The 27,948-nt window shown below is 53.4% G+C and overlaps 2 protein-coding genes across 2 annotated transcripts in view; one reads left to right on the forward strand and one right to left on the reverse strand.

Moving 5' to 3' along the window:
* Positions 1-27,948, forward strand: part of LOC140400210 (neurexin-2-like) — a 2,085,493-nt gene that overhangs the window by 433,535 nt on the left and 1,624,010 nt on the right. The gene's annotated exons all lie outside the window — the stretch shown is intronic.
* The window catches only part of LOC140399945 (girdin-like), a 59,906-nt gene that overhangs the window by 11,012 nt on the left and 20,946 nt on the right, over positions 1-27,948 (reverse strand). Inside the window, exons 7-13 of the mRNA XM_072489430.1 lie at positions 22,687-22,848; positions 19,377-19,654; positions 16,160-16,303; positions 12,080-12,266; positions 9,244-9,389; positions 5,881-5,973; positions 5,609-5,778 (exon numbers count right to left, since the gene is read on the reverse strand). Of these exons, the coding sequence (XP_072345531.1) occupies positions 5,609-5,778; positions 5,881-5,973; positions 9,244-9,389; positions 12,080-12,266; positions 16,160-16,303; positions 19,377-19,654; positions 22,687-22,848 (1,180 nt within the window). The remainder of the gene's footprint in view (positions 1-5,608; positions 5,779-5,880; positions 5,974-9,243; positions 9,390-12,079; positions 12,267-16,159; positions 16,304-19,376; positions 19,655-22,686; positions 22,849-27,948) is intronic.

Genomic DNA, 27,948 nt, shown 5'->3' on the forward strand with positions numbered 1-27,948 from the left:
TCCCCTCGAAGACCATCCCTCTAATCCCCTAACTCTCCAATCGAAGACCATCCCTCTAATCCCCTAACTCTCCCCTCGAAGACCATCCCTCTAATCCCCTAACTCTCCAATCGAAGACCATCCCACTAATCCCCTAACTCTCCAATCGAAGACCATCCCTCTAATCCCCTAATTCTCACACTGAAGACCATCCCTCTAATCCCCTAACTCTCCTATTAAAGACCATCCCTCTCATCCCCTAACACTCCCCTCAAAGACCACCCCTCTAATCCCCTAACCCTCCAATTGAAGACCATCCCTCTAATCCTCTAACTCTCCCCTCGAAGACCACCCCTCTAATCCCTTAACTCTCCAATGGAAGACCATCCCTCCAATCCCCTAACTCTCCCCTCGAAGACCACCCCTCTAATCCCTTAACTCTCCAATCGCAGACCATCCCTCTAATCCCCTAACTCTCCAATCAAAGACCATCCCTCTAATCTCCTAACTCTCCCATCGCAGACCATCCCTCTAATCCCCTAACTCTCCAATCAAAGACCATCCCTCTAATTCCCTGACTCTCCAATCGAGGACCATCCCTCTAATCCCCTAGCTCTCCCATTGAAGACCATCCCTCCAAATCCCCTAACTCTCCCATTGAAGACCATCCCTCTAATCCCCTAACTCTCCCATTGAAGACCATCCCTCCAAATCCCCTAACTCTCCCATTGAAGATCATCCCTCTAATCCCCTAACTCTCCAATCAAAGACCATCCCTCTAATCTCCTGACTCTCCAATCAAAGACCATCCCTCTAATCTCCTGACTCTCCAATCGAAGACCATCCCTCTAATCCCCTGACTCTCCAATTGAAGACTATCCCTCTAATCCTCTAACCCTCCAATTGAAGACCGTCCCTCTAATCCCCTAACTCTCCAATCGAAGACCATCCCTCTAATCCCCTAACTCTCCAATCGAAGACCATCCCACTAATCCCCTAACTCTCCAATCGAAGACCATCCCTCTAATCCCCTAACTCTCCAATCGAAGACCATCCCTCGAATCCCCTAACTCTCCCCTCGAAGACCGTCCCTCTAATCCCCTAACTCTCCAATCGAAGACGATCCCTCTAATCCCCTAACTCTCCCCTCGAAGACCGTCCCTCTAATCCCCTAACTCTCCAATCGAAGACCATCCCTCTAATCCCCTAACTCTCCAATCGAAGACGATCCCTCTAATCCCCTAACTCTCCCCTCGAAGACCGTCCCTCTAATCCCCTAACTCTCCAATCGAAGACCATCCCTCTAATCCCCTAATTCTCACACTGAAGACCATCCCTCTTATCCCCTAACTCTCCTATTAAAGACCATCCCTCTCATCCCCTAACTATCCAATTGAAGACCACCCCTCTAATCCCCTAACTCTCTTCTCGAAGACCACCCCACTAATCCCCTAACTTCCCCATCGAAGACCACCCCTCTAATCCCCTAACTCTCCAATTGAAGACCATCCCTCTAATCCCCTAACTCTACATTCGAAGACCACCCCTCTAATCCCCAACCCTCCAATTGAAGACCATCCCTCTAATCCCCTAACTCTCCCCTCGAAGACCACCCCTCTAGTCCCCAACTCTCCAATTGAAGACCATCCCTACAATCCCCTAACTCTCCCCTCGAAGACCACCCCTCTAAACCCCTAACTCTCCAATCGAAGACCATCCCTCTAATCCCCTAACTCTCCCATCGCAGACCATCCATCTAATCCCCTAACTCTCCCCTCGAAGACCACCCCTCTAATCCCCTAACTCTCCAATCGAAGACCATCCCTCGAATCCCGTAACTCAACAACCAAAGACCATCCCTCTAATCCCCTAACTCTCCAATCGAAGACCATCCCTCGAATCCCGTAACTCAACAACCAAAGACCATCCCTCTAATCCCCTAACTCAACAACCAAAGACCATCCCTCTAATCCCCTAACTCTCCAAACGAAGACCATCCCTCTAATCCCCTGACTCTCCAATCGAAGACCATCCCTCGAATCCCGTAACTCAACAACCAAAGACCATCCCTCTAATCCCGTAACTCAACAACCAAAGACCACCCCTCTAATCCCCTAACTCTCCAATCAAAGACCATCCCTCTAATCCTCTAACTCTCCCATCGCAGACCATCCCTCTAATCCCCTGACTCTCCAAACGAAGACCATGCCTCTAATCCCCTAGCTCTGCAATCAAAGATCATCCCTCTAATCCCCTAACTCTCCAATCAAAGATCATCCCTCTAATCCCCTAACTCTCCAATCGAAGACCATCCCTCTAATCCCCTAACTCTCCAATCAAAGATCATCCCTCTAATCCCCTAACTCTCCAATCGAAGACCATCCCTCTAATCCCCTAACTCTCCAATCGAAGACCATCCCTCTAATCCCCTAACTCTCCAATCGAAGACCATCCCTCTAATCCCCTAACTCTCCAATCAAAGATCATCCCTCTAATCTCCTGACTCTCCAATCGAAGACCATCCCTCCAATCCCCTAGCTCTCCAATCGAAGACCATCCCTCTAATCCCCTAACTCTCCAATCGAAGACCATCCCTCTAATCCCCTAACTCTCCAATCAAAGATCATCCCTCTAATCTCCTGACTCTCCAATCGAAGACCATCCCTCCAATCCCCTAGCTCTCCAATCGAAGACCATCCCTCTAATCCCCTAACTCTCCCCTCAAAGACCATCCCTCTAATCCCCTAACTCTCCAATCAAAGACCATCCCCTCTAATCCCCTGACTCTCCCCTCAAAGACCACCCCTCTAATCCCCTAACCCTCCAATTGAAGACCATCCCTCTAATCCCCTAACTCTCCCATCGCAGACCATCCCTCTAATCCCCTAACTGTCCAATCAAAGACCATCCCTCTAATCCCCTAACTCTCCAATCAAAGACCATCCCTCTAATCCCCTAACTCTCCCCTCGAAGACCATCCCTCTAATCCCCTAACTCTCCCCTCGAAGACCATCCCTCTAATCCCCTAACTCTCCCATCGCAGACCATCCCTCTAATCCCCTAACTCTCCCCTCAAAGACCATCCCTCTAATCCCCTAACTCTCCAATCAAAGACCATCCCTCTAATCCCCTAACTGTCCAATCAAAGACCATCCCTCTAATCCCCTAACTCTCCAATCAAAGACCATCCCTCTAATCCCCTAACTCTCCCCTCGAAGACCATCCCTCTAATCCCCTAACTCTCCCCTCGAAGACCATCCCTCTAATCCCCTAACTCTCCCATCGCAGACCATCCCTCTAATCCCCTAACTCTCCCCTCAAAGACCATCCCTCTAATCCCCTGACTCTCCAATCAAAGACCATCCCTCTAATCCCCTAACTCTCCAATCAATGACCATCCCTCTAAACCCCTGACTCTCCAATCAAAGACCATCCCTCTAATCCCCTGACTCTCCAATCGAAGACCATCCCTCGAATCCCCTAACTGTCCAATCAAAGACCATCCCTCTAATCCCCTAACTCAACAACCAAAGACCATCCCTCTAATCCCCTGACTCTCCAATCAAAGACCATCCCTCTAATCCCCTAACTGTCCAATCAAAGACCATCCCTCTAATCCCCTGACTCTCCAATCAAAGACCATCCCTCTAATCCCCTAACTCAACAACCAAAGACCATCCCTCTAATCCCCTGACTCTCCAATCGAAGACCATCCCACTATTCCCCTACCTCTCCCATCGAAGACCATCCCGCGAATCCCCTAACTCCCCAATTAAAGACCGTCCCTCTAATCACCTGACTCTCCAATCAAAGACCATCCCACTAATCCCCTAACTTTCCCATCGCAGACCATCCCTCTAATCCCCTAACTCTCCAATCGAAGACCATCCCACTCTTCCCCTAACTCTCCAATCGAAGACCATCCCTCTAATCCCCTAACTCTCCAATCAAAGACCATCCCTCTAATCCCCTAACTCTCTCATTGAAGACCATCCCTCTAATCCCCTAACTCTCCTAGTAAAGACTATCCCTCTCATCCTCTAACTATCCAATCGAAGAACACCCCTCTAATCCCCTAACTCTCCCCTCAAAGACCACCCCTCTAATCCCCTAACCCTCCAATTGAAGACCATCCCTCTAATCCCCTAACTCTCCCCTCGAAGACCACCCCTCTAATCCCTTAACTCTCCAATTGAAGACCATCCCTCCAATCCCTTAACTCTCCCCTCGAAGACCACCCCTATAATCCCTTAACTCTCCAATCGCAGACCATCCCTCTAATCCTCTAACTCTCCAATCAAAGGCCATCCCTCTAAACCACTAATCTCCAATCGAAGACCATCCCTCTAATTCCGTAACTCAACAACCAAAGACCATCCCTCTAATCCCCTAACTCTCCAATCGAAGACCACCCCTCTAATCCCCTGACTCTCCAATCGAAGACCACCCCTCTAATCCCCTGACTCTCCAATCGAAGACCATCCCTCTAATCCCCTAGCACTCCAATCAAAGACCATCCCTCTAATCCCCTAACTCTCCAATCGAAGACCATCCCTCTAATCCCCTGACTCTCCAATCGAAGACCACCCCTCTAATCCCCTGACTCTCCAATCGAAGACCATCCCTCGAATCCCCTAACTGTCCAATCAAAGACCATCCCTCTAATCCCCTAACTCTCCAATCGAAGACCATCCCTCTAATCCCCTAGCACTCCAATCAAAGACCATCCCTCTAATCCCCTCACTCTCCAATCGAAGACCATCCCTCTAATCCCCTGACTCTCCAATCGAAGACGATCCCTCTAATCCCCTAACTCCCCAATCAAAGACCATCCCTCTAATCCCCTGACTCTCCAATCGAAGACCACCCCTCTAATCCCCTAACTATCCAATCGAAGACCATCCCTCTAATCCCCTAACTCTCCCCTCGAAGACCGTCCCTCTAATCCCCTGACTCTCCAATCAAAGACCATCCCTCTAATCCCCTAACTCTCCCATTGAAGACCATCCCTCTAATCCCCTGACTCTCCAATCGAAGACCATCCCTCTAATCCCCTAACTCTCCAATCGAAGACCATCCCTCTAATCACCTGACTCTCCAATCGAAGACCATCCCTCTAATCCCCTAACTCTCCCATTGAAGACCATCCCTCTAATCCCCTAACTCTCCAATCGAAGACCATCCCTCTAATCCCCTAACTCTCCAATCGAAGACCATCCCTCTAATCCCCTAACTCTCCAATCGAAGACCATCCCTCTAATCCCCTAACTCTCCCATTGAAGACCATCCCTCTAATCCCCTAGCTCTCACATTGAAGACCATCCCTCTAATCCCCTAACTCTCCCATTGAAGACCATCCCTCTAATCCCCTAACTCTCCAATCGAAGACCATCCCTCTAATCCCCTAACTCTCCAATCAAAGACCATCCCTCTAATCCTCTAACTCTCCAATCGAAGACCATCCCTCTAATCCCCTAGCTCTCACATTGAAGACCATCCCTCTAATCTAATGACTCTCCCATTGAAGACCATCCCTCTAATCTAATGACTCTCCCATTGAAGACCATCCCTCTAATTCCCTGACTGGACAAGACCACCTTGTGTAACAGGGCAGCTGGGTTTGCCTTACCTGTGGTCTTGGTGGGTGTCTGTGGCTGCTCCGAGTTATCGGGCTGTGTGGGGCTCTCCGTGGAGTCAAAGCTGCCCGGGTTGATGAAGACCATCCGCATTTGCTCTTTGCTGATCTCCCTCCGAGGTTTAATCAATTTCTTCATCTTGTCGGTGATCCAGTTTCCCTTCCTGCGGGGACAGAGAGGGTGTGTAGTCGCTTTCACCTCGAGGATTAAACCACTGCCCACCCACACTGCCAACGGAGGGTTCAATTCCCCGCCTGTCTCTTACCTCCTGGGCATGGCGGGGTCGATGACCCTGTACTGATCCATGATCTTCTCCACCAGTTTCTGCTTCTCCCGCCTCAGTTCACCCAGCTTGTCCCTGTCAGGGAGGATCGTAAAGAATCACAGAATAATTTAGTGTAGAAAAGGCCATTCGGCCCATCGAGTCTGCACCAACACCTGACCTGCCCACCTAATCCCGTTTGCCAGCTCTTGGCCCGTGGCCTTGAATGTTACGTAGAACATAGAAAATACAGCACAGAACAGGCCCTTCGGCCCACGATGTTGTGCCGAACCTTTGTCCTAGATTAATCATAGATTATCATTGAATTTACAGTGCAGAAGGAGGCCATTCGGCCCCCTGAGTCTGCACCGGCTCTTGGAAAGAGCACCCTACCCAAACTCAACAGCTCCACCCAACACCAAGGGCAATTTTGGACACTAAGGGGCAATTTATCAATCCACCTACCCTGCACATCTTTGGACTGTGGGAGGAAACCGGAGCACCCGGAGGAAACCCACGCAGACACGGGGAGGATGTGCAGACTCCGCACAGACAGTGACCCAAGCCGGAATCGTACCTGGGACCCTGGAGCTGTGAAGCAATTGTGCTATCCACAATGCTACCGTGCTGCCCTTAAGAACAAATAAATCTACACTATATCATTTTACCGTAATCCATGTACCTATCCAATAGCTGCTTGAAGGTCCCTAATGTTTCCGACTCAACTACTTCCACAGGCAGTGCATTCCATGCCCCCACTACTCTCTGGGTAAAGAACCTACCTCTGATATCCCTCCTATATCTTCCACCTTTCACCTTAAATTTATGTCCCCTTGTAATGGTTTGTTCCACCCGGGGAAAAAGTCTCGGACTGTCTACTCTATCTATTCCCCTGATCATCTTATAAACCTCTATCAAGTCGCCCCTCATCCTTCTCCGTTCTAATGAGAAAAGGCCTAGCACCCTCAACCTTTCCTCGTAAGACCTACTCTCCATTCCAGGCAACATCCTGGTAAATCTCCTTTGCACCTTTTCCAGAGCTTCCACATCCAAAATGAGGCGACCAGAACTGTACACAGTACTCCAAATGTGGCCTTACCAAAGTTTTGTACAGCTGCATCATCACCTCACGGCTCTTGAATTCAATCCCTCTGTTAATGAACGCGAGCACACCATAGGCCTTCTTCACAGCTCTATCCACTTGAATGGCAACTTTCAAAGATGTATGAAACGACGCGCCAAGCGCTCATCTGGGTACTTCTTGAAGGATGTGAGGCAACCCGCCCCTCCCACCCTCCCAGGCCGTGCGTTCCAGACCCTCGCCACCCTCTGGGTTAATAGTTTTATCCTCAAATCCCCCCTAAACCTCCCGCCCCTCACCTTGAACTTGTGTCCCCCTCGTGACCGACCCTTCAACTGAGGGGAACAGCTGCTCCCTCTCCACCCGGTCCACGTCCCTCGTAACCTTGTCCACCTCGATCAGGCCGCCCCCTCAGCCTTCTCTGCTCCAGCAAAAAACAACTCGAGCCTATCCAACCTCTCCTCATAAGTGAAACGCTCCATCCCAGGCAACATCCTGGTGAATTTCCTCTGCACCCGCTCCAGCGCAGTCACATCCTTCCTGTAATGTGGCGACGAGAACTGCACACAGTGCTCCAGCTGTGGCCTCACCAAAGTTCTGTCCAACTCCAACAGGACCTCCCTGCTTTTGTAATCTACGCCTCGATTGATAAAGGCGACTGTCCCATCTGCCTTTTTCACCACCTGCCCTCCCGCCTTCAGAGATCTATGGACAAACACGCCCAAGGTCCCAGTGTCAGGCCGTTCATTGAACACTTCCCTGTCACATTACTCCTTCCAAAGTGCATCGCCTCACTCTTTTCAGGGTTAAATTCCATGATCTGCCCATTTGACCAGCCCGTCTATACCCTCCCGTGACCCAAGACGCTCAACCTCACTGATAACCACCCGGCCAATCTTTGTGCCATCTGCAAACTTACTGATCCGACCCCCCACATAGCCATCTATGCCGTTTATATAAACGACCCAACAATAGGGGACCAGCACAGATCCCTGTGGAACATCCCTGGACACTGGCTTCCAGACACTGAAGCAGCCGTCTACAAGTTCTCCTATATCCCATATGCATTTGCCTTCTTTGTAAGTCTTCCATGTGGGACCTTGTCAAAAGCTTTGCTGAAATCCATATAAACTACATCCACCTCACTACCCTCATCTACACACCTGGTCACCTCCTCAAAATAGTCAGTCAAATTTGTTGGGCGTGACCTCCCTCTGACAAACCCATGCCGACTATTCCTGATCAAACCTTGCCTCTCTGAGTGGAGATAGATTCTCTCCTTACGAATCTGCTCCAGTAGTTTCCCCACCACTGACGTGAGAGAAGGCTGTGTTCATCAAGGAGGGATGGTGGGGGTGCAGAGGGGGCCAGGCAAGTCGGGGTGGGGAGGTTCTGGATGAGGGGGTGCAAGGGCTGGTTCAGGGGGGGTGGGGTTGGGCAAGGGGTTTCTCGAGGGGAAGGGTCGAGGGTCTCCGCTCAAAGAGCTCTAGGTGAGGGGCACCGGTCAAATTGCAATGGTCGGGGGGCACTGTGCAAGGGGAACTGGACGATGGGGCACTAGACAAGGGGCATTGGGTGTGAGCCACTGGACACGGGCACTGGGCAGGGGCACTGGACGAGGGGCACTGGATAAGAGGCACTGGGAAGGGGCACTGGACGAGGGGCACTGGATGAGGCACACTGGACACGGCACTGGGCAGAGATACTGAACACGGGCACTGGATGAGGGGCATTGGGTGTGAGCCACTGGACACGGGCACTGGGCAGGGGCACTGGACGAGGGGCACTGGATAAGAGGGTCACTGAATGAGGGACACTGAACGAGGGGCATTGGACGAGGGGCACTGGACACGGGCACTGGACGAGGGTCAGTGGACGAGGAGCACTGGATGAGAGGCACTGGATACGGCACTGGGCAGGGGTACTGGACAAGGGTCACTGGGTGAGAGGCACTGGAAACGGCACTGGACAAGGATCACTGGGCAGGGGCACTGGACACGAGCACTGGACAAGGGTCACTGGTCGAGGGTCACTGGACGAGGGTCACTGGATGAGGGTCACTGGACGAGGGTCACTGGATGAGGGTCACTGGACGAGGGTCACTGGACGAGGGTCACTGGACGAGGGTCACTGGACGAGGGTCACTGGGCAGGAGCACTGGACGAGGGGCACTGGACAAGGGGCACTGGACACGGGCACTGGACGAGGGTCACTGGACGAGGGTCACTGGGATGTTTGACCATTACCGGATACAGCGTTTGGTGGGCACAGTCCTGGGCACTCACATGTACTGCCTTTGTTCCTCGTGAAACTGGTCCTTACTCTCGACGGTCTTCTCCAGCAGCGTGCGGTTATCCTCGGTGAGGGACCTGATCTGGTGCAACAAGTGACGATTCTCCTCCTCCACATTCCCCTTCAGTTGGTTCAGTAACTTTACAGGAAAGAGGGAGAGAGAGAGAGGGATTTCTGTGGAAGTGCTCCAGAGAGAGGCGGGGGTCACTGGCACTGCCTCAATCATTGCCCACTGGTGCCTATGGTGAAGGCATGATCTGTGTGAATGTGTGCGTGTGTATGTGTGTGAGTGTGCGTCAATGTGCATTAGTGTGTGTGAATATGAGTTAGTGTGTGAATGTGTGTGTGTGTGTGTGCGTGAGAGTGTGTGCGTATGTGTGTGAGTGCATGTGATGAGTGTGTGTGAGTGTGTGTGAGTGCGTGTGAGTGCATATGATGAGTGTGTGAGAGTGAGTGTGAATGAGTGTGAGTGTGTGAGACTGTGAGTGTGTGTGAGTGCGTGTGAGTTCATGTGGGAGAGTGTGTGTAAGTGTGTGAGAATGTGAGTGTGTGTGTGAGTGAGTGTGTGTGTGAGAATATGTTTGGGTGAGTGAGTGCGTGTGAGTGTGTTTGTGTCAGAGGGTGTGTGTGTGAGTGAGTGTGCGTGAGAGAGAGTGTGTGAGTGTGTGTGTGTGTTTGTGAGAGTGTATGTGTGTGAGTGAGTGAGAGTGTGAGTGAGTGTGTGAGAATGAGTGTGAGTGTGTGTGTGAGTGAGTGAGTGTGTGAGAGTGAGTGGTGTGTGTGTGTGTTTGTGAGAGAGTGTGTGTGTGTGTGAGTGTGAGTGAGAGTGTGAGTGAGTGTGTGAGAATGAGTGTGAGTGTGTGAGTGAGTGTGTGAGTGAGTGTGAGAATGAGTGTGAGTGTGTGTGAGAATGAGTGTGAGTGAGTGTGTGAGAATGAGTGTGAGTGTGTGTGTGAGTGAGTGTGTGAGAGTGAGTGGTGTGTGTGTGAGTGAGTGTGTGAGAATGAGTGTGAGTGTGAGTGTTTGTGAGAGTGAGTGTGTGAGTGAGTGAGTGTGAGTGTTTGTGTGAGTAGGAGTGTGAGTGAGTGAGTGTGAGTGAGTGTGAGTGAGTATGAATGTGAGTGAGTGTGAGTGAGTGTGTGTGTGAGTATGAATGTGAGTGAGTGTGTGTGAGTGAGTGTGAGTGAGTGAGTGTGAGTGAGTGTGTGAGTGAGTGTGTGAGTGAGTGTGAGTGAGTGAGTGTGAGTGAGTGTGTGAGTGAGTGTGTGAGTGGGTGAAGTGTGTGTGTGAGTGTGTGAGTGAGTGTGAGTGAGTGTGAGTGAGTGTGTGAGTGAGTGTGAGTGAGTGTGTGAGTGAGTGTGAGTGAGTGTGAGTGAGTATGAATGTGAGTGAGTGTGTGAGTGAGTGTGAGTGAGTGAGTGAGTGAGTGTGAGTGTGTGTGAGTGTGTGAGTGAGTGTGAGTGAGTGTGAGTGAGTGTGAGTGAGTGAGTGTGTGAGTGAGTGTGTGAGTGAGTGAGTGTGAGTGTGTGTGAGTGTGAGTGAGTGTGAGTGAGTATGAATGTGAGTGAGCGTGTGAGTGAGTGTGAGTGAGTGTGAGTGAGTGAGTGAGTGAGTGAGTGTGAGTGTGTGAGTGAGTGAGTGTGAGTGAGTGAGTGTGAGTGAGTGTGTGAGTGAGTGAGTGAGTGTGCGTGTGAGTGTGAGTGTGTGTGAGTGAGTGTGTGAGTGAGTATGAATGTGAGTGAGTGTGAGTGAGTGTGAGTGAGTGTGTGAGTGAGTGAGTGTGAGTGAGTGTGAGTGTGTGTGAGTGTGTGTGAGTGAGTGTGTGAGTGAGTATGAATGTGAGTGTCTGAGTGAGTGTGAGTGAGTGTGAGTGTGTGTGAGTGAGTGTGTGAGTGAGTATGAATGTGAGTGAGTGTGAGTGAGTGTGTGAGTGAGTGTGAGTGTGGGTGAGTGAGTGTGTGTGAGTGTGAGTGAGTGTGGGTGAGTGAGTGTGAGTGAGTGTGTGTGTGTGTGAGTGAGTGTGTGAGTGTGAGTGAGTGTGTGAGTGAGTGTGAGTGAGTGTGTGTGAGTGTGAGTGTGAGTGAGTATGAATGTGAGTGAGTGTGTGAGTGAGTGTGAGTGTGAGTGAGTGAGTGAGTGTGAGTGTGTGTGAGTGTGTGTGTGTGTGAGTGAGTGTGAGTGAGTGTGTGTGTGAGTGTGTGAGTGAGTGTGTGAGTGAGTGTGAGTGAGTGTGTGAGTGAGTGTGAGTGTGTGTGAGTGAGTGTGAGTGAGTGAGTGAGTGTGTGTGAGTGTGTGAGTGAGTGTGAGTGAGTGTGTGAGTGTGTGAGCGTGTGAGTGAGTGTGTGAGTGAGTGTGAGTGAGTGAGTGAGTGTGAGTGAGTATGAATGTGAGTGAGTGTGAGTGAGTGTGAGTGAGTGTGTGAGTGAGTATGAATGTGAGTGAGTGTGAGTGAGCGTGAGTGAGTGAGTGTGTGAGTGAGTGTGAGTGAGTGTGTGAGTGAGTGTGAGTGTGGGTGAGTGAGTGTGAGTGAGTGTGTGAGTGTGAGTGAGTGAGTGTGAGTGAGTATGTGAGTGAGTGTGAGTGTGGGTGAGTGAGTGTGAGTGAGTGTGTGAGTGAGTGTGTGAGTAAGTGTGAGTGTGTGAGTAAGTGTGAGTGTGTGAGTGAGTGTGAGTGAGTGTGTGAGTGAGTGTGAGTGTGGGTGAGTGAGTGTGAGTGAGTGTGTGAGTGAGTGTGAGTGTGGGTGAGTGTGTGAGAGTGAGTGTGTGAGTGAGTGAGTGAGTGAGTGTGTGAGTGTGTGAGTGAGTGTGAGTGCGCTGTGTCCTGTCTTACCTCACACTGGCTGTTGAGTTTGGACATGCGAATATCCAGTTGCTGAGTCTGGTCCTTCAGGAAGTTACACTCCGCCTCAGTCCGTGCCTTGTCCAGCTGCATCGCACTGAACTGGCTCCTCAGGGCCCTGTGCTCAGATCCGACTTCCTCCTGCTGCCTCGCACAGTCCGCGTGGCTCTGGCAGAGTCTGTGAGGAGCAGGAGGGAGTTTGTCACATCCTCGCAGAGAGCGATGACGGATTGTGAAGTGTTTCGATTTGGTAGCACGGACACGGAGGAACAGAGGGACCTGGGTGTCTGTGTTCATAAATCATCGAAGGAGGCAACGCAGGTGGAGAGAGAGGTTGATCGAGCAAACAGTATCCTGCGGCACAATTCGCTCGAAAAATGACAGCGTCATTTTTGTAGGATTATCATAACTATCAGGGTTAATGAAGTGTCGAGAGTAGCCACTAGAGGGAGCTACAGTTCCAACTATATAAGGCAGTGATGCTAAGCCTTGGGGGAAGGGTGTGTGCAGGAGCTAGCTAGAGTCAGAAAAGCAGATAGTGTAAGTGAGAGCAGATCATAGTTTACATCAGTAGTGAGATTAGGTGAAGATGAGTGTAGTTAAATGTTATGAATACGTATTGAATCCAAGTTAGTAGTGTTAATAAATTTGTAGCTTTGTTTGAGTGCAAGATATTTTGTGGTCTTTGTGAACACTAAGCCAGCCATCCTGGAATGAGAAACGCCACGGGCGTCATTCTCCGACCCCCCACCTTAAAGATGCGGAGCATTCTGCACCTTTGGACCGGCGCGATGCCCGTCTGATTGGCGCTGTTTTTTGGCGCCGGTCGGCGGACATCGCACCGTTGGGGAGAATTTCGCCCCACAATTTTGACTGGGATTCCTGGGGTGTTGGCGAGATCGAGATCGTTATTCACACTTGATGCAAAAAACCGAGCCCCCCCCCCACGCGAATCTCCACCCCATAAATTCCCAGACGCCCCCCCCCCCCCCCCCCCCCCCCCCCGACAAATAACTGGCTGACACCTCCCACCCCCCCCACATCCGATCTTTGTGCTTGTTCCTCAGAAGCCTCCGGCACCCACCAGCACAGCCCCTTCATGTCCAGGATCAACCCCCCCTCCCCCCTAACCATGACTGTCCCACCTTCTCTCAGAGTGCCATTCAGCGAGGGAAGTTGGGATGCCAACGTTCGCTGTGCGCGACCGGCCAGATCAGGAAACCCCCCCCCCCCCCACCAGACCCCAGACCTCTGCTGGGGGTAATAGGGAGGCCCTCCGCTCATCCAATACCCTTCCTTTGGCCATGAGAGGGGCCTCAGGAGGTGGAGCCCTTCTCTTTAGAGTTCGATTGTATTAAAAAATATATATATATTTATTAAAGTTTTTTAACACAATTTTTCTCCCTTACAAACAATAAACCCCCCCCCTCGTAACAAAAAAAATGAGAAATCGCGCAGAGCAAGATATATACATGGCAAAATGATATATTTACACCGGCTTTGTACACTGGCCCTCACCCGTACGTGCCAGTTTCCCCAACCCTTCATGTTATCTCTTGCTCATCCACCCTCCCAGGCAGTCCCCCCTCTCCCCCCCCCCCTCCCAGGACGTCCCCCCCCCCCAAGGTTGCTGCTGACTGACCTTCCCCTAATGCTCCGCGAGATAGTCTAGGAACGGTTGCGCAGACCCTCTCAAGGCGAACTTAATCCTCTCCAACTTTATGAACCCAACCATGTCGTTTATCCACGACTCCAGGCTGGGGGGCTTCGCCTCCTTCCACATTAGCAAGATCCTTCGCCGGGCTACTCGGGACGCAAAGGCCAGAATTCCGGCCTCTTTCGCCTCCTGCACTCCCGGTTCGTCCACTACTCCGAATAGTGCTAGCCCCCAGCCTGGCTTGACCCGGACTTTCACCACCTGAGATATTGCTCCCGCCTCTCCTCTCCAGAACCCCTCCAGTGCCGACCAAAACATATGGACATGGTTCGCCGGGCTCCCTGAGCACCTTCCACATCTGTCCTCTACCCCAAAGAACCCACTCAACCTCGCCCCCGTCAAATGCGCTCTGTGGACCACCTTAAATTGTATCAGGCTGAGCCTGGCACACGAGGAGGAGGAATTAACCCTACCTAGGGCATCAGCCCACAGACCTTCCTCGATCTCCTCCCCCAGCTCCTCCTCCCATTTACCCTTCAACTCTTCTACCAGCGCTTCCCCCTCTTCTTTCAACTCCTGGTGTAATTTAGAGTTCGATTGTTGGCAGCTCCCTCAATGGTGCAGACACCCCTCGAGTTCCGGCACACTGTTCAGGCATCAAAGGTCGCTGCGCATCACCCTCCCAGACGGGGCACCTGTACTTTCGAGGAGGCACTTGACAGTTCCGGCACCTGAAGTGCTCTCGCAACGAACACGGCTAATCCCTCCTTTGAGATAGCCTTCAGCTGTCAATCTAGAGGCCGGTCACAATCACAGGGGTGTGAAATGGAGTGCAAAGAGCCACGTTCTCAGGGGTAAAGGAAGGCAGGCTGCAACGTTGAAACCACAGAGCCTGTCGAAACTTCGAGCGGGGGTTGAAATGGGCGTTTGTGATCGAAGCTGCAACAGGGCTCTGTCCTGGAGGTGCCCGGTAGCACAGACATGCAGCAGCTGTGGTGACCCCACAATATTTAGACATGGTTTGAATGCCTCACGTACGGTAACCCCCCTTCCCCCAGGCGACGTCTCGCTGGCGGGGAGGGGAGGGGGTTGCGGGTGACACCCGGGAGGCCGCTGCTTTCGCCTTCAACCTCGCCAACGAGTTTAAATTGAGTGAAAATGGGTGTTTAATCGGATTGATTCCGCCCAGGCCACCGGGAGCGGGCTGGGAGAACGGCAACGTGTTCGGCAACCAGTGCGAATCCCGCCTTTGGCCTCTCCCGCTATTTGTCCAGCGCAACGGGATCAGCGCCGGGCCCAGCAGGGTGGGAAAATCACGCCCCTGGGTTTTACTAATAGGGACGTTGCGTACAAGAGCAAGGGGGCCAGGTTGAGCTTGTACAAGACACTGGTTCAACCTCGCTGGAATATTGGGCTGGATTCTCCGATTGTGGGGATAGGTCCGGTTTTACGGCAAAAAAAGTCAGCGGCGGCCCCGCGCCGACCCTCCGACTGGTGGGGGGGGGCTCGCAGCCGCGCCACGTAAAACTCCCGGCCTCCCCCGATATAAACGGCCGGAGAATTGATGGCTCCGCGGCCGTGTCGGAGAGTGCGCCCCCTGGACCCCCCCCCCCCCCCCACTCCCAATCCACCACCAGTCCCCCCAGGCCTCGCCGAAGCCGCCCCCCCCCCCACCCCCCCCCCGCCGCGTCGTCGGGAACTCAGCGCATCGGGGGGGGGGGGCCTCCAAGTGACACGCTGACGTCGTGCGGCTCGCTCCTCGCTGACGCCGTTCCGGCGTGCGAAAACAGGCGCCCCCCCCCCCCCCCCCCCATTCGGTCGGGAGACAGTGATCTCCGCCCGATCGCCGATCACGATATCGGCGTCGGACAATCCCGCCCGTGAGGTCCACTTTCAGGCACCGCATTTCGGGGAGGGTGCGAAGACATTGGAGAGGGAGAGCGGTGAAGATCGACCAGGATGGAATGATGAGGGACGTCCGAGATGAGGACAGATTGGAGAAGCCGGGACTGTTTTCCGTAGGGAAGGGAAGGCCGAGGGGAGATTTGATCGAGGAGTTCAAAATTGACGAGGGGCCCGATGAAAGGATGGGGAAGGAGAGGGGCACAGATTTAAGGTCAGCGATAAACGAAGCCATGGAGACACCTGGAGAAATATCTCACGCAGCGAGCGGTAAGGGTCAGCGACGCGCTGCCCCGGAGCGTGGTGGAGCCAGGTTGCTCACTCAGGGCCAGCACACACATGACGGGCCGACCGGTCTCCCTTCTGTGAGCTTGCAATGATTGAAGGACAGGGGAGGCCGTTGAGGCCTTGACGTCAGGAGGCCGGAGCTTCAAGTGGCACAGGACAGCGAGAATGGGATTGGTCAGAATGGTTCTGGGAGAGAGGCGATGGAGCGGCCGATCAGCTCCTACCTGTCGTGTTCGCCCTGGAGTCTCCGGTAAGCTTCAGTCACGTCCCTCTGAGCTTCAGCTTCCCTCGCCAGGCCTACCTGTCGCATCTTCAAGGCTGTCTCCAACTCATCCAAATTGCCCTTCTGAGCCAGCAGCTGGCTGTGTCTGATAGACAAGGTGAGAGAGAGAGAGAGTGAGAGAGAGGGGGCGGAGAGAGTGTGAGAGAGAGAGGGAGAGTGAGAGAGAGAGGGAGAGAGAGAGGGATAGTGTGTGTGTGAGAGAGAGAGAGAGTGTGAGAGAGAGAGGGAGGGAGTGAGAGAGGGATAGAGTGTGTGAGAGAGAGAGGAGAGAGTGTGAGAGAGAGAGAGGGAGAGAGGGAGAGAGAGAGGAGAGAAAGAGAGAGAGGGAGTGTGAGAGAGAGAGAGAGGAGAGAGTGTGAGAGAGAGGAGAGAGTGTGTGAGAGAGAGAGAGAGAGTGTGAGAGAGAGAGGGATAGAGTGAGAGAGAGAGGAGAGAAAGAGAGAGAGGGAGTGTGAGAGAGAGAGAGAGGAGAGAGTGTGAGAGAGAGGAGAGAAAGAGAGAGAGGGAGTGTGAGAGAGAGAGAGGAGAGAGTGTGAGAGAGAGAGAGAGAGTGTGAGAGAGAGAGGGATAGAGTGTGTGAGAGAGAGAGGAGAGAGTGTGAGAGAGAGAGAGGAGAGAGTGTGAGAGAGAGGAGAGAACGAGAGAGAGGGAGTGTGAGAGAGAGAGAGGAGAGAGTGTGTGAGAGAGAGAGAGAGTGTGAGAGAGAGAGGGATAGAGTGTGTGAGAGAGAGAGGAGAGAGTGTGAGAGAGAGAGGGAGAGAGTGAGAGAGAGAGGAGAGAAAGAGAGAGAGGGAGTGTGAGAGAGAGAGGAGAGAGTGTGTGAGAGAGAGAGAGAGTGTGAGAGAGAGAGGGATAGAGTGTGTGAGAGAGAGAGGAGAGAGTGTGAGAGAGAGAGAGGGAGAGAGTGAGAGAGAGAGGAGAGAAAGAGAGAGAGGGAGTGTGAGAGAGAGAGAGGGAGAGATTGTGAGAGAGAGAGAGACAGAGAGAGTGTGAGAGGGACAGAGTGTGTGAGAGTGAGAGAGAGTGTGAGAGAGACAGAGTGTGTGAGAGTGAGAGAGCGAGAGAGAGTTTGGTTGAGAGAGGGAGAGATTGTGAGAGAGTGTGAGAGAGAGAGAGAGTGTGAGGGAAACGGAGTGTGTGAGAGTGAGAGAGAGAGAGAGTGTGAGAGAGTGAGGGGAGAGAACGAGGGAGTGTGTGAGAGAGAGAGGGAGGAGAGAGTGTGAGAGAGAGAGGAGAGAAAGAGAGAGAGGGAGTGTGAGAGAGAGAGGGAGAGATTGTGAGAGGGAGAGAGACAGAGAGAGTGTGAGAGAGAGAGAGACAGAGAGAGAGTATGAGAGAGAGGGGAAAGAGAGAGGGAATGTGTGAGAGAGAGACACAGAGAGAGTGTGAGAGAGAGAGACAGAGTGTGTGAGAGTGAGAGAGTGAGAGAGAGAGAGAGGGAGAGATTGAGAGAGAGAGAGAGACAGACAGAGAGTGTGAGAGAAACAGAGTGTGTGAGAGTGAGAGACAGAGAGACAGAGAGAGTGAGAGAGAGAGAGAGAGACACAGAGAGAGAGTGTGAGTGAGAGAGAGACAGTGTGTGAGAGAGACAGAGAGAGAGAGAGTGAGAGAGAGAGAGAGAGAGAGAAAGAGAGAAAGAGAGAGAGAGAGTGTGTGAGAGTGAGAGAGAGAGAGAGTGCGTGAGAGAGAGAGCGTGCGTGAGAGAGAGAGAGACAGAGAGAGAGAGTGAGAGAGAGCGAGACAGTGTGAGAGAAAGAGACAGAGAGAGACAGAGTGTGTGTGAGAGAGAGAGAAACAGAGAGAGAGAGTGAGAGAGAGAGGAGAGAGAGAGACAGAGGGTGTGTGTGTGAGAGAGAGAGGGGGAGAATGTGAGAGAGAGAGAGGAGAGAGAGAGGGAGGGTGTGTGTGTGAGAGAGGAGAGAGAGAGAGAGGAGGAGAGAGAGAAACAGAGTGTGAGAGAGATAGAAACCGAGTGTGAGAGAGCGAGAGAGAGAGCGAGTGTGTGTGAGAGATGGAGAGAGAGAGAGTGAGAGAGAGAGAGGAGAAATAAAATGAAATGAAAATCGCTTGTTGGAGAAAGAGAGAGAGAATGTTGGAGAGAGGAGAGAGGGAGAGAGAAACAGTGTGAGAGAGAGAGACAGAGTGTGAGAGAGATAAAGACAGAGGGAGAGAGAGCGAGGAGAGAGAGAGAGAGAGAAACAGAGTGTGTGAGAGAGAGAGTGTGAGAGAGTGAGGAGAGAGAGAGTGTGAGGGAGAGAGAGAAAAGAGAAAGAGACAGAAACAGAGAGAGAGAGAGGGAGACAGTGACAGAAACAGTGTGTGTGTGTGAGTGCGCGAGTGTGTAAGTGTAAGTGTGTGAGTGTAAGTGTGTGTGTGAATGAGTGATTGAGTGTGAGTGAGTGGGTGGGTGTGAGTGAGTGAGTGGGTGTGAGTGAGTGAGTGAGTGTGGGTGTTTGAGTGTGTGCGTATGTGTGTCTGTGAGTGTGTGTGTGTGAGTGAGCGTGAGTCAGTGTGTGAGTGTGTAAGTGTGAGAGGGTGTGAGGGTGCGTAAGAGTGTGTGCGTGTGAGTCGGTGTGTGAGTTGGTGTGTAAGTGTGTGTGTAAGTGTGTGTTAGTGTGTGTGTTAGTGTGTGTGTTAGTGTGAATGTAAGTGTAAGTGTGATTGTGTGTGAGTCGGTGTGTAAGTGTGTGTGTGTGTGAGTGTGTGTAAGTGTGAGTGTGTGTGAGTCGGTGTGAGTGCGTGTGAGTGTGTGTGTGTAAGTGTGAGTGTGTGTGAGTGTGCATGTGAGTGTGTGTAAGTGTGAGTGCACGTGAGTCAGCGTGAGTGGGTGTGTGAGTGCGTGTGAGTAAGTGTGAGTGCATGTGATTGTGTGTGAGTGCGCGTGTGAGTGTGTGTGTAAGTGTGAGTGCATGTGAGTGCATGTGAGTGTGCATGTGAGTGTGTGTGTAAGCGTGACTGGGTGTGTGAGTGTGTGTGTGTAAGTGTGAGTCGGTGTGTAAGTGTGTGTGTGTGTGTAAGTGACTGGGTGTGTGAGTGCATGTGAGTGCGTGTGAGTGTGTGTGAGTCGGTGTGTGTGAGTCGGTGTGTGTGAGTCGGTGTGAGTGTGAGTGTGTGTGAGTGTGTGTGTAAATGTGCAGTCCCCGGCCCCCTGCTCCGACCTCCCTTCCAGCTCCTTGTGCTCCGTCTCCAGGGTTTTGTAGCTGCCTTTCAATTCTCGGTGTTTCTGAATCAGGCCCTCAAACTCCCGCTCCTGGCTCTCGTGTAGCAGCACCAGCTTCTCGTGGTCCCTGAGGAGGGAGTCGAGGCGCTCTCTCACCCCCTCGCACTCCTTCGCCAGTGTCCTGCCCTCGGCCTCCAGGGCCGTGCGCTCCCCCTGCAGCTCGATGCTCTGTGCTGCCAGCGATGCATTCTGGGACGCCAGCGATGTTTTATCGACCTGGGGCAGAGCAACCGTTCAACACCGTTCACACTCAATCACTTAACATTCACCCAGTCCCTTCAGTCACAGCTACACACTGTCAGAGGGTCAGTACTGCGGGAGCGCCGCACTGTCAGAGGGTCAGTACTGCGGGAGCGCCGCACTGTCAGAGGGTCAGTACTGAGGGAGCGCCGCACTGTCAGAGGGTCAGTACTGAGGGAGTGCCGCACTGTCAGAGGGTCAGTGCTGAGGGAGTGCCGCGCTGTCAGAGGGTCAACATTGAGGGAGTGCTGCTCTGTCAGAGGGTCAGTACTGAGGGAGTGCTGCACTGTCAGAGGGTCAGTACTGAGGGAGTGCCGCACTGTCAGAGGGTCAGTACTGAGGGAGTGCCGCACTGTCAGAGGGTCAGTACTGAGGGAGTGCCGCACTGTCAGAGGGTCAGTACTGAGGGAGCGCTGCACTGTCAGAGGGTCAGTACTGAGGGAGTGCCGCACTGTCAGAAGGTCAGTACTGAGGGAGTGCCGCACTGTCAGAGGGTCAGTACTGAGGGAGCGCTGCACTGTCAGAGAGTCAGTACTGAGGGAGTGCCGCACTGTCAGAGGGTCAGTACTGAGGGAGTGCTGCACTGTCAGAGGGTCAGTACTGAGGGAGTGCCGCACTGTCAGAGGGTCAGTACTAAGGGAGTGCTGCACTGTCAGAGGGTCAGTACTGAGGGAGAGCCGCACTGTCAGAGGGTCAGTGCTGAGGGAGTGCCGCGCTGTCAGAGGGTCAACATTGAGGGAGTGCTGCACTGTCAGAGGGCCAGTACTGAGGGAGCCGCACTGACAGAGGGTCAGTACTGAGGGAGCTACGCACTGTCAGAGGGTCAGTACTGAGGGAGTGCCGCACTGTCAGAGGGTCAGTACTGAGGGAGTGCCGCACTGTCAGAGGGTCAGTACTGAGGGAGTGCTGCACTGTCAGAGGGTCAGTACTGAGGGAGTGCCGCACTGTCAGAGGGTCTGTACTGAGGGAGTGCCGCACTGTCAGAGCGTCAGTACTGAGGGAGTGCCGCACTGTCAGAGGGTCAGTACTGAGGGAGTGCCGCACTGTCAGATGGTCAGTACTGAGGGAGTGCCGCACTGTCAGAGGGTCAGTACTGAGGGAGTGTCACACTGTCAGAGGGTCAGTACTGAGGGAGTGCCGCACTGTCAGAGGGTCAGTACTGAGGGAGCGCCGCACCGTCAGAGGGTCGGTACTGAGGGAGGGCTGCACTGTCAGAAGGTCAGTACTGAGGGTGTGCCGCACTGTCAGGGGGTCAGTACTGAGGGAGTGCTGCACTGTCAGAGGGTCAGTACTGAGCGAGCGCTGCACTGTCAGAGGGTCAGTACTGAGGGAGTGCCGCACTGTCAGAGGGTCAGTACTGAGGGAGCGCTGCACTGTCAGAGGGTCAGTACTGAGGGAGTGCCGCACTGTCAGAGGGTCAGTACTAAGGGAGTGCTGCACTGTCAGAGGGTCAGTACTGAGGGAGTGCTGCACTGCCAGAGGGTCAGTACTGAGGGAGTGCCGCACTGTCAGAGGGTCAGTACTGAGGGAGTGCCGCACTGCCAGAGGGTCAGTACTGAGGGAGTGCCGCACTGTCAGAGGGTCAGTACTGAGGGAGTGCTGCACTGTCAGAAGGTCAGTACTGAGGGAGTGCCGCACTGTCAGAGGGTCAGTACTGAGGGAGTGCTGCACTGCCAGAGGGTCAGTACTGAGGGAGTGCTGCATTGTCAGAGGGTCAGTAATGAGGGAGTGCTGCATTGTCAGAGGGTCAGTAATGAGGGAGTGCCGCACTGTCAGAGGGTCAGTGCTGAGGGAGTGCTGCATTGTCAGAGGGTCAGTACTGAGGGAGTGCTGCACTGTCAGAGGGTCAGTACTGAGGGAGTGCCGCACTGTCAGAGGGTCAGTACTGAGGGAGTGCCGCACTGTCAGAGGGTCAGTACTGAGGGAGCGCCGCACTGTCAGAGGGTCAGTAATGAGGGAGTGCCGCACTGTCAGAGGGTCAGTACTGAGGGAGCGCCGCACTGTCAGAGGGTCAGTAATGAGGGAGTGCTGCACTGTCAGAGGGTCAGTACTGAGAGAGTGCTGCACTGTCAGAGGGTTAGTACTGAGAGAGTGCTGCACTGTCAGAGGGTCAGTACTGAGGGAGTGCTGCACTGTCAGAGGGTCAGTACTGAGGGAGCGCTGCACTGTCAGAGGGTCAGTACTGAGGGAGTGCTGCACTGTCAGAGGGTCAGTACTGAGAGAGTGCTGCACTGTCAGAGGGTCAGTGCTGAGGGAGTGCCGCACTGTCAGAGGGTCAGTACTGAGGGAGTGCTGCACTGTCAGAGGGTCAGTACTGAGGGAGTGCTGCACTGTCAGAGGGTCAGTACTGAGGGAGTGCTGCACTGTCAGAGGGTCAGTACTGAGGGAGTGCTGCACTGTCAGAGGGTCAGTACTGAGGGAGTGCCGCACTGTCAGAGGGTCAGTACTGAGGGAGCGCTGCACTGTCAGAGGGTCAGTACTGAGGGAGCGCCGCACTGTCAGAGGGTCAGTACTGAGGGAGTGCTGCACTGTCAGAGGGTCAGTACTGAGAGAGTGCTGCACTGTCAGAGGGTCAGTACTGAGGGAGTGCCGCACTGTCAGAGGGTCAGTACTGAGGGAGCGCTGCACTGTCAGAGGGTCAGTACTGAGGGAGCGCCGCACTGTCAGAGGGTCAGTACTGAGGGAGTGCTGCACTGTCAGAGGGTCAGTACTGAGGGAGCACTGCACTGTCAGAGGGTCAGTGCTGAGGGAGTGCCGCACTGTCAGAGGGTCAGTACTGAGGGAGCGCTGCACTGTCAGAGGGTCAGTACTGAGGGAGCGCCGCACTGTCAGAGGGTCAGTACTGAGGGAGCGCCGCACTGTCAGAGGGTCAGTACTGAGGGGGTGCTGCACTGTCAGAGGGTCAGTACTGAGAGAGTGCTGCACTGTCAGAGGGTCAGTACTGAGGGAGCTCCTCACTGTTGGATGAGTTTGGATCATATCCCGTGTTCCTACCTCAATGTACTGACCTGTAGCTGAGCGTTTAGTGTTTGTAGATTGGAGTTCTGTTCCTGCAGGGAGACGGTGTGTTGCTGCAAGATCAGGATCTGGGCCTGTAGGCTGGCATTCTGCGTCTCCAGTTGCATCACGTGATCGTTGAGGGCCCGCTTCTCGGCCAGGAGTGTCGCGTTCTGCAACGAAAGTTGTCAACGCGGTCAGCCCGGCCCCTCGGTGGCACCACCCACACCTGAATCGCCAGCAATCGAAATGCGGTGTAGTCTCCCTCTTTCCTGGGTCGGGTCGGGCGTGGCGGGAGGGGGAGGTGGGTTTCGAACCCAGATCTCGGAATACTGATGAGGGAACACAACCCCGCAGGGCCTTTGCCTTCCCTGGCGGGATCCTTCGCTCGCTGTAGGTCGGGATTGCCTGCATTGACAACCGTTGCTAAGGCCAGGGGGACAGATGGGCCTCCACCTGTTCCTGTGGAACAGCCTCGAGGAGGGGGCTGAATGGGCCTCCTCTTGTTCATGTGTAACAAGCTCGAAGAGGGGGCTGAATGGGCCTCCTCCTGTTCCTGTGGAACTGGCTCGAGGAGGGGGCTGAATGGGCCTCCTCCTGTTCCTGTGTAACAGGCCCGAGGGGCTGAATGGGCCTCCTCCTGTTCCTGTGGAACTGCCTCGAGGAGGGGGCTGAATGGGCCTCCTCCTGTTCCTGTGTAACAGGCCCGAGGGGCTGAATGGGCCTCCTCCTGTTCCTGTGTAACAGGCCCGAGGGGCTGAATGGGCCTCCTCCTGTTCCTGTGGAACAGCCTCGAGGAGGGGGCTGAATGGGCCTCCTCCTGTTCCTGTGGAACTGGCTCGAGGAGGGGGCTGAATGGGCCTCCTCCTGTTCCTGTGGAACTGGCTCGAGGAGGGGGCTGAATGGGCCTCCTCCTGTTCCTGTGTAACAGGCCCGAGGAGGGGGGCTGAATGGGCCTCCTCCTGTTCCTGTGGAACTGGCTCGAGGAGGGGGCTGAATGGGCCTCCTCCTGTTCCTGTGTAACAGGCCCGAGGAGGGGGCTGAATGGGCCTCCTCCTGTTCCTGTGGAACTGGCTCGAGGAGGGGGCTGAATGGGCCTCCTCCTGTTCCTGTGTAACAGGCCCGAGGGGCTGAATGGGCCTCCTCCTGTTCCTGTGGAACAGCCTCGAGGAGGGGGCTGAATGGGCCTCCTCCTGTTCCTGTGTAACAGGCCCGAGGGGCTGAATGGGCCTCCTCCTGTTCCTGTGTAACAGGCCCGAGGGGCTGAATGGGCCTCCTCCTGTTCCTGTGGAACAGCCTCGAGGAGGAGGGAGCTGAATGGGCCTCCTCCTGTTCCTGTGGAACTGGCTCGAGCAGGGTGCTGAATGGGCCTCCTCCTGTTCCTGTGGAACAGGCTCGAGGAGGGGACTGAATGGGCCTCCTCCTGTTCCTGTGTAACAGGCCCGAGGGGCTGAATGGGCCTCCTCCTGTTCCTGTGGAACAGGCTCGAGGGGCTGAATGGGCCTCCTCCTGTTCCTGTGGTACTGGCCCGAGCAGAGTGCTGAATGGGCCTCCTCCTGGTGATCAAAGAGGTTAATTTCAAGGCGCATCTTAAAGGGGTAGAGAGAGAGATGGAGAGGTTTAGGGAGGGAATTGCAGAGCTTAGGGCCACCAGGCAGGGAGGGTTGTCGGGGCTGGAGGATACGCAGATAGGGAGGGTTGGCGGGGCAGGAGGAGGTTACAGAGATAGAGCATAGAACATAGAACATCGCAGTCCAGGCCCTTCGGCCTTCGATGTTGCGCCGACCTGTGAAACCACTCTAAAGCCCATCTACACTATTCCCTTATTGTCCATATGTCTATCCAATGACCATTTGAATGCCCTTAGTGTTGGCGAGTCCACTACTGGTGCAGGCAGGGCATTCCACACCCTTACTACTCTCTGAGTAAAGAACCTACCTCTGACATCTGTCTTATATCTATATCCCCTCAATTTAAAGCTATGTCCCCTCGTGCTAGACATCACCATCCGAGGAAAAAGGCTCTCACTGTCCACCCTATCTAATCCTCTGATCATCTTGTATGCCTCAATTAAGTCACCTCTTAACCTTCTTCTCTCTAACGAAAACAGCCTCAAGTCCCTCAGCCTTTCCTCATAAGATCATCCCTCCATACCAGGCAACATTCTGGTAAATCTCCTCTGCACCCTTTCCAATGCTTCCACATCCTTCCTATAATGTGGCGACCAGAATTGCACGCAATACTCCAAATGCGGCCGCACCAGAGTTTTGTACAGCTGCAACATGACCTCATGGCTCCGAAACTCAATCCCTCTACCAATAAAAGCTAACACACCGTATGCCTTCTTAACAACCCTCCTCCAGGTCATTTATAAAAATGACAAACAGCAGTGGCCCCAAAACAGATCCTTGTGGTACACCAATAGTAACTGGACTCCAGTCTGAACATTTCCCATCAATCACCACCCTTTGTCTTCTTCCAGCTAGCCAATTTCTGATCCAAACTGCTACATCACCCTGAATCCCATGCCTCCGTATTTTCTGCAGTAGCCTACCGTGGGGAACCTTATCAAACGCTTTACTGAAATCCATGTACACCACATCAACTGCTTTACCCTCATCCACCTGTTTGGTCACCTTCTCAAAGAACTCAGTAAGGTTTGTGAGGCACGACCTACCCTTCACAAAACCGTGTTGACTATCTCTAATCAAATTATTCCTTTCCAGATGATTATACATCCTATCTCTTATAAACCTTTCCAAGATTTTGCCCACAACAGAAGTAAGGCTCACTGGTCTATAGTTACCTCTACTCCCCTTCTTGAACAAGGGGATAACATTTGCTATCCTCCAGTCTTCTGGCACTATTCCTGTAGACAAAGATGATTAAAGATCAAAGCCAAAGGCTCAGCAATCTCCTCCCTAGCTTCCCAGAGAATCCTAGGATAAATCCCATCCGGCCCAGGGGACTTATCTAATTTCACACTTTCCAGAATTGCTAACACCTCCTCCTTATGAAACTCAAGCCCTTCTAGTCTAGTAGCCTGAATCTCAGTATTCTCCTCGACAACATTGTCTTTTTCCTGTGTGAATACTGACGAAAAATATTCATTTAGTACCTCCCCTATCTCCTCGGACTCCAAGCACAACTTCCCACTACTGTCCTTGACGGGCCCTACTCTTACCCTAGTCATTCGTTTATTCCTGACATACCTATAGAAAGCTTTAAGATTATCCTTGATCCTACCTGCCAAAGACTTCTCATGTCCCCTCCTGGCTCTTCTTAGCTCTCTCTTTAGGTCCTTCCTAGCTAACTTGTAACCCTCGAGCGCCCGATAGGGAGGGTTGTAGGGGATGGAGGAGGTTACAGAGATAGGGAGGGTTGGCGGTACAGGAGGAGGTTACAGAGAGAGGGTGGGTTGGCGGGACAGGAGGAGTATACAGAGATAGGGAGGGTTGACGGGGCTGGAGGAAGTTACAGAGATAGGGAGGGTTGTAGGGGCTGGAGGAGTTTACAGAGATAGGGAGGGCTGTCGGAGGTTACAGAGATAGGGTGGGTTGTAGGGGGCTGGAGGAGGTTACAGAGATAGGGAGGGATGTAGGAGCTGGAGGACATTACAGAGATAGGGAGGGTTGTAGGGGCTGGAGGAGGTTACAGAGATAGGGAGCCTTGCAGGGACTGGAGGAGCTTACAGAGATAGGGAGTGCAGTCGGGGCTGGAGGAGGTTACAGAGATCGGGAGGGTTGTTGGGGCTGGAGGAGATTACAGAGATAGGGAGGGTTGTAGGGGCTGGAGGAGGTTACAGAGATAGGGAGGGTTGTAGGGGCTGGAGGAGATTACAGAGATTGGGAGGGTTGTAGGGGCTGGCGAAGATTACAGAGATACGGAGGGCTGTTGGAGGTTACAGAGATAGGGAGGGCTGTCGGGGCTGACGGAGGTTACAGAGATAGGGAGGGCTGTTGGAGGTTACAGAGATAGGGAGGGTAGTAGGGACTGGAGGCGGTTACAGAGATAGGGAGGGTTGTAGGGGCTGGAGGAGGTTACAGAGATAGGGAGGGTAGTAGGGACTGGAGGAGGTTACAGAGATAGACATAGACATAGACATAGAATTTACAGTGCAGAAGGAGGCCATTCAGCCCATCGAGTCTGCACCGGCTCTTGGAAAGAGCACCCTACCGAAGGTCCAAACCTCCACCCTATCCCCATAACCCAGTAACCCCACCTAATCCCCATAACCCAGTAACCCCACCCTACGGGCAATTTTGGACACTATGGGCAATTTAGCATGGCCAATCCACCTAACCCGCACATCTTTGGACTGTGGGAGGAAACCGGAGAACCCGGAGGAAACCCACGCAGACACGGGGAGAACGTGCAAACTCCGCACAGACAATGACCCAAGCTGGAATCGAACCTGGGACCCTGGAGCTGTGAAGCAATTGTGCTAACCACCATGCTACCGTGCTGCCCCAATAGGGAGGGTTGTAGGGGCTGGAGGAGGTTACAGAGATAGGGAAGGTTGTAGGGGGTGGAGGAGGTTACAGAGATAGGGAGGGTTGTAGGGGCTGGAGGCGGTTACAGAGATAGGGAGGGTTGTAGGGGCTGGAGGAGGTTACAGAGATAGGGAGGATTGTAGGGGCTGGAGGAGGTTACAGAGATAGGGAGGGTTGTAGGGGCTGGAGGAAGTTACAGAGATAGGGAGGGTTGTAGGGGATGGAGGAGGTTATAGAGATAGGGAGGGTTGTAGGGGCTGGAGGAGGTTACAGAGATAGGGAGGGTTGTAGGGGCTGGAGGAGGTTACAGAGATAGGGAGGGTTGTAGGGGCTGGAGGAGGTTACAGAGATAGGGAGGGTTGTCGGGGCTGGAGGAGGTTACAGAGATAGGGAGGGTTGTAGGGGCTGGAGGAAGTTACAGAGATAGGGAGGGTTGTAGGGGGTGGAGGAGGTTATAGAGATAGGGAGGGTTGTAGGGGCTGGAGGAGGTTACAGAGATAGGGAGGATTGTAGGGGCTGGAGGAGGTTACAGAGATAGGGAGGGTTGTAGGGGCTGGAGGAGGTTACAGAGAGAGGGAGGGTTGTAGGGGCTGGAGGAGGTTACAGAGATAGGGAGGGTTGTAGGGCTGGAGGCGGTTACAGAGATAGGGAGGGCTGCCGGGGCAGGGGGAGGTCATAGAGAGGAGGAAGGATTTGAAAATAAGGATGAGAATTTCAAAATCAAGATGTTGCTGGACCAGGAACCAGTGTAGGTCAGGCGAGCACATTTGGTGTGGGGGC

This window comes from Scyliorhinus torazame, chromosome 24 (genome assembly GCF_047496885.1).
Source record: "Scyliorhinus torazame isolate Kashiwa2021f chromosome 24, sScyTor2.1, whole genome shotgun sequence".
NCBI lineage: Eukaryota > Metazoa > Chordata > Chondrichthyes > Carcharhiniformes > Scyliorhinidae > Scyliorhinus > Scyliorhinus torazame.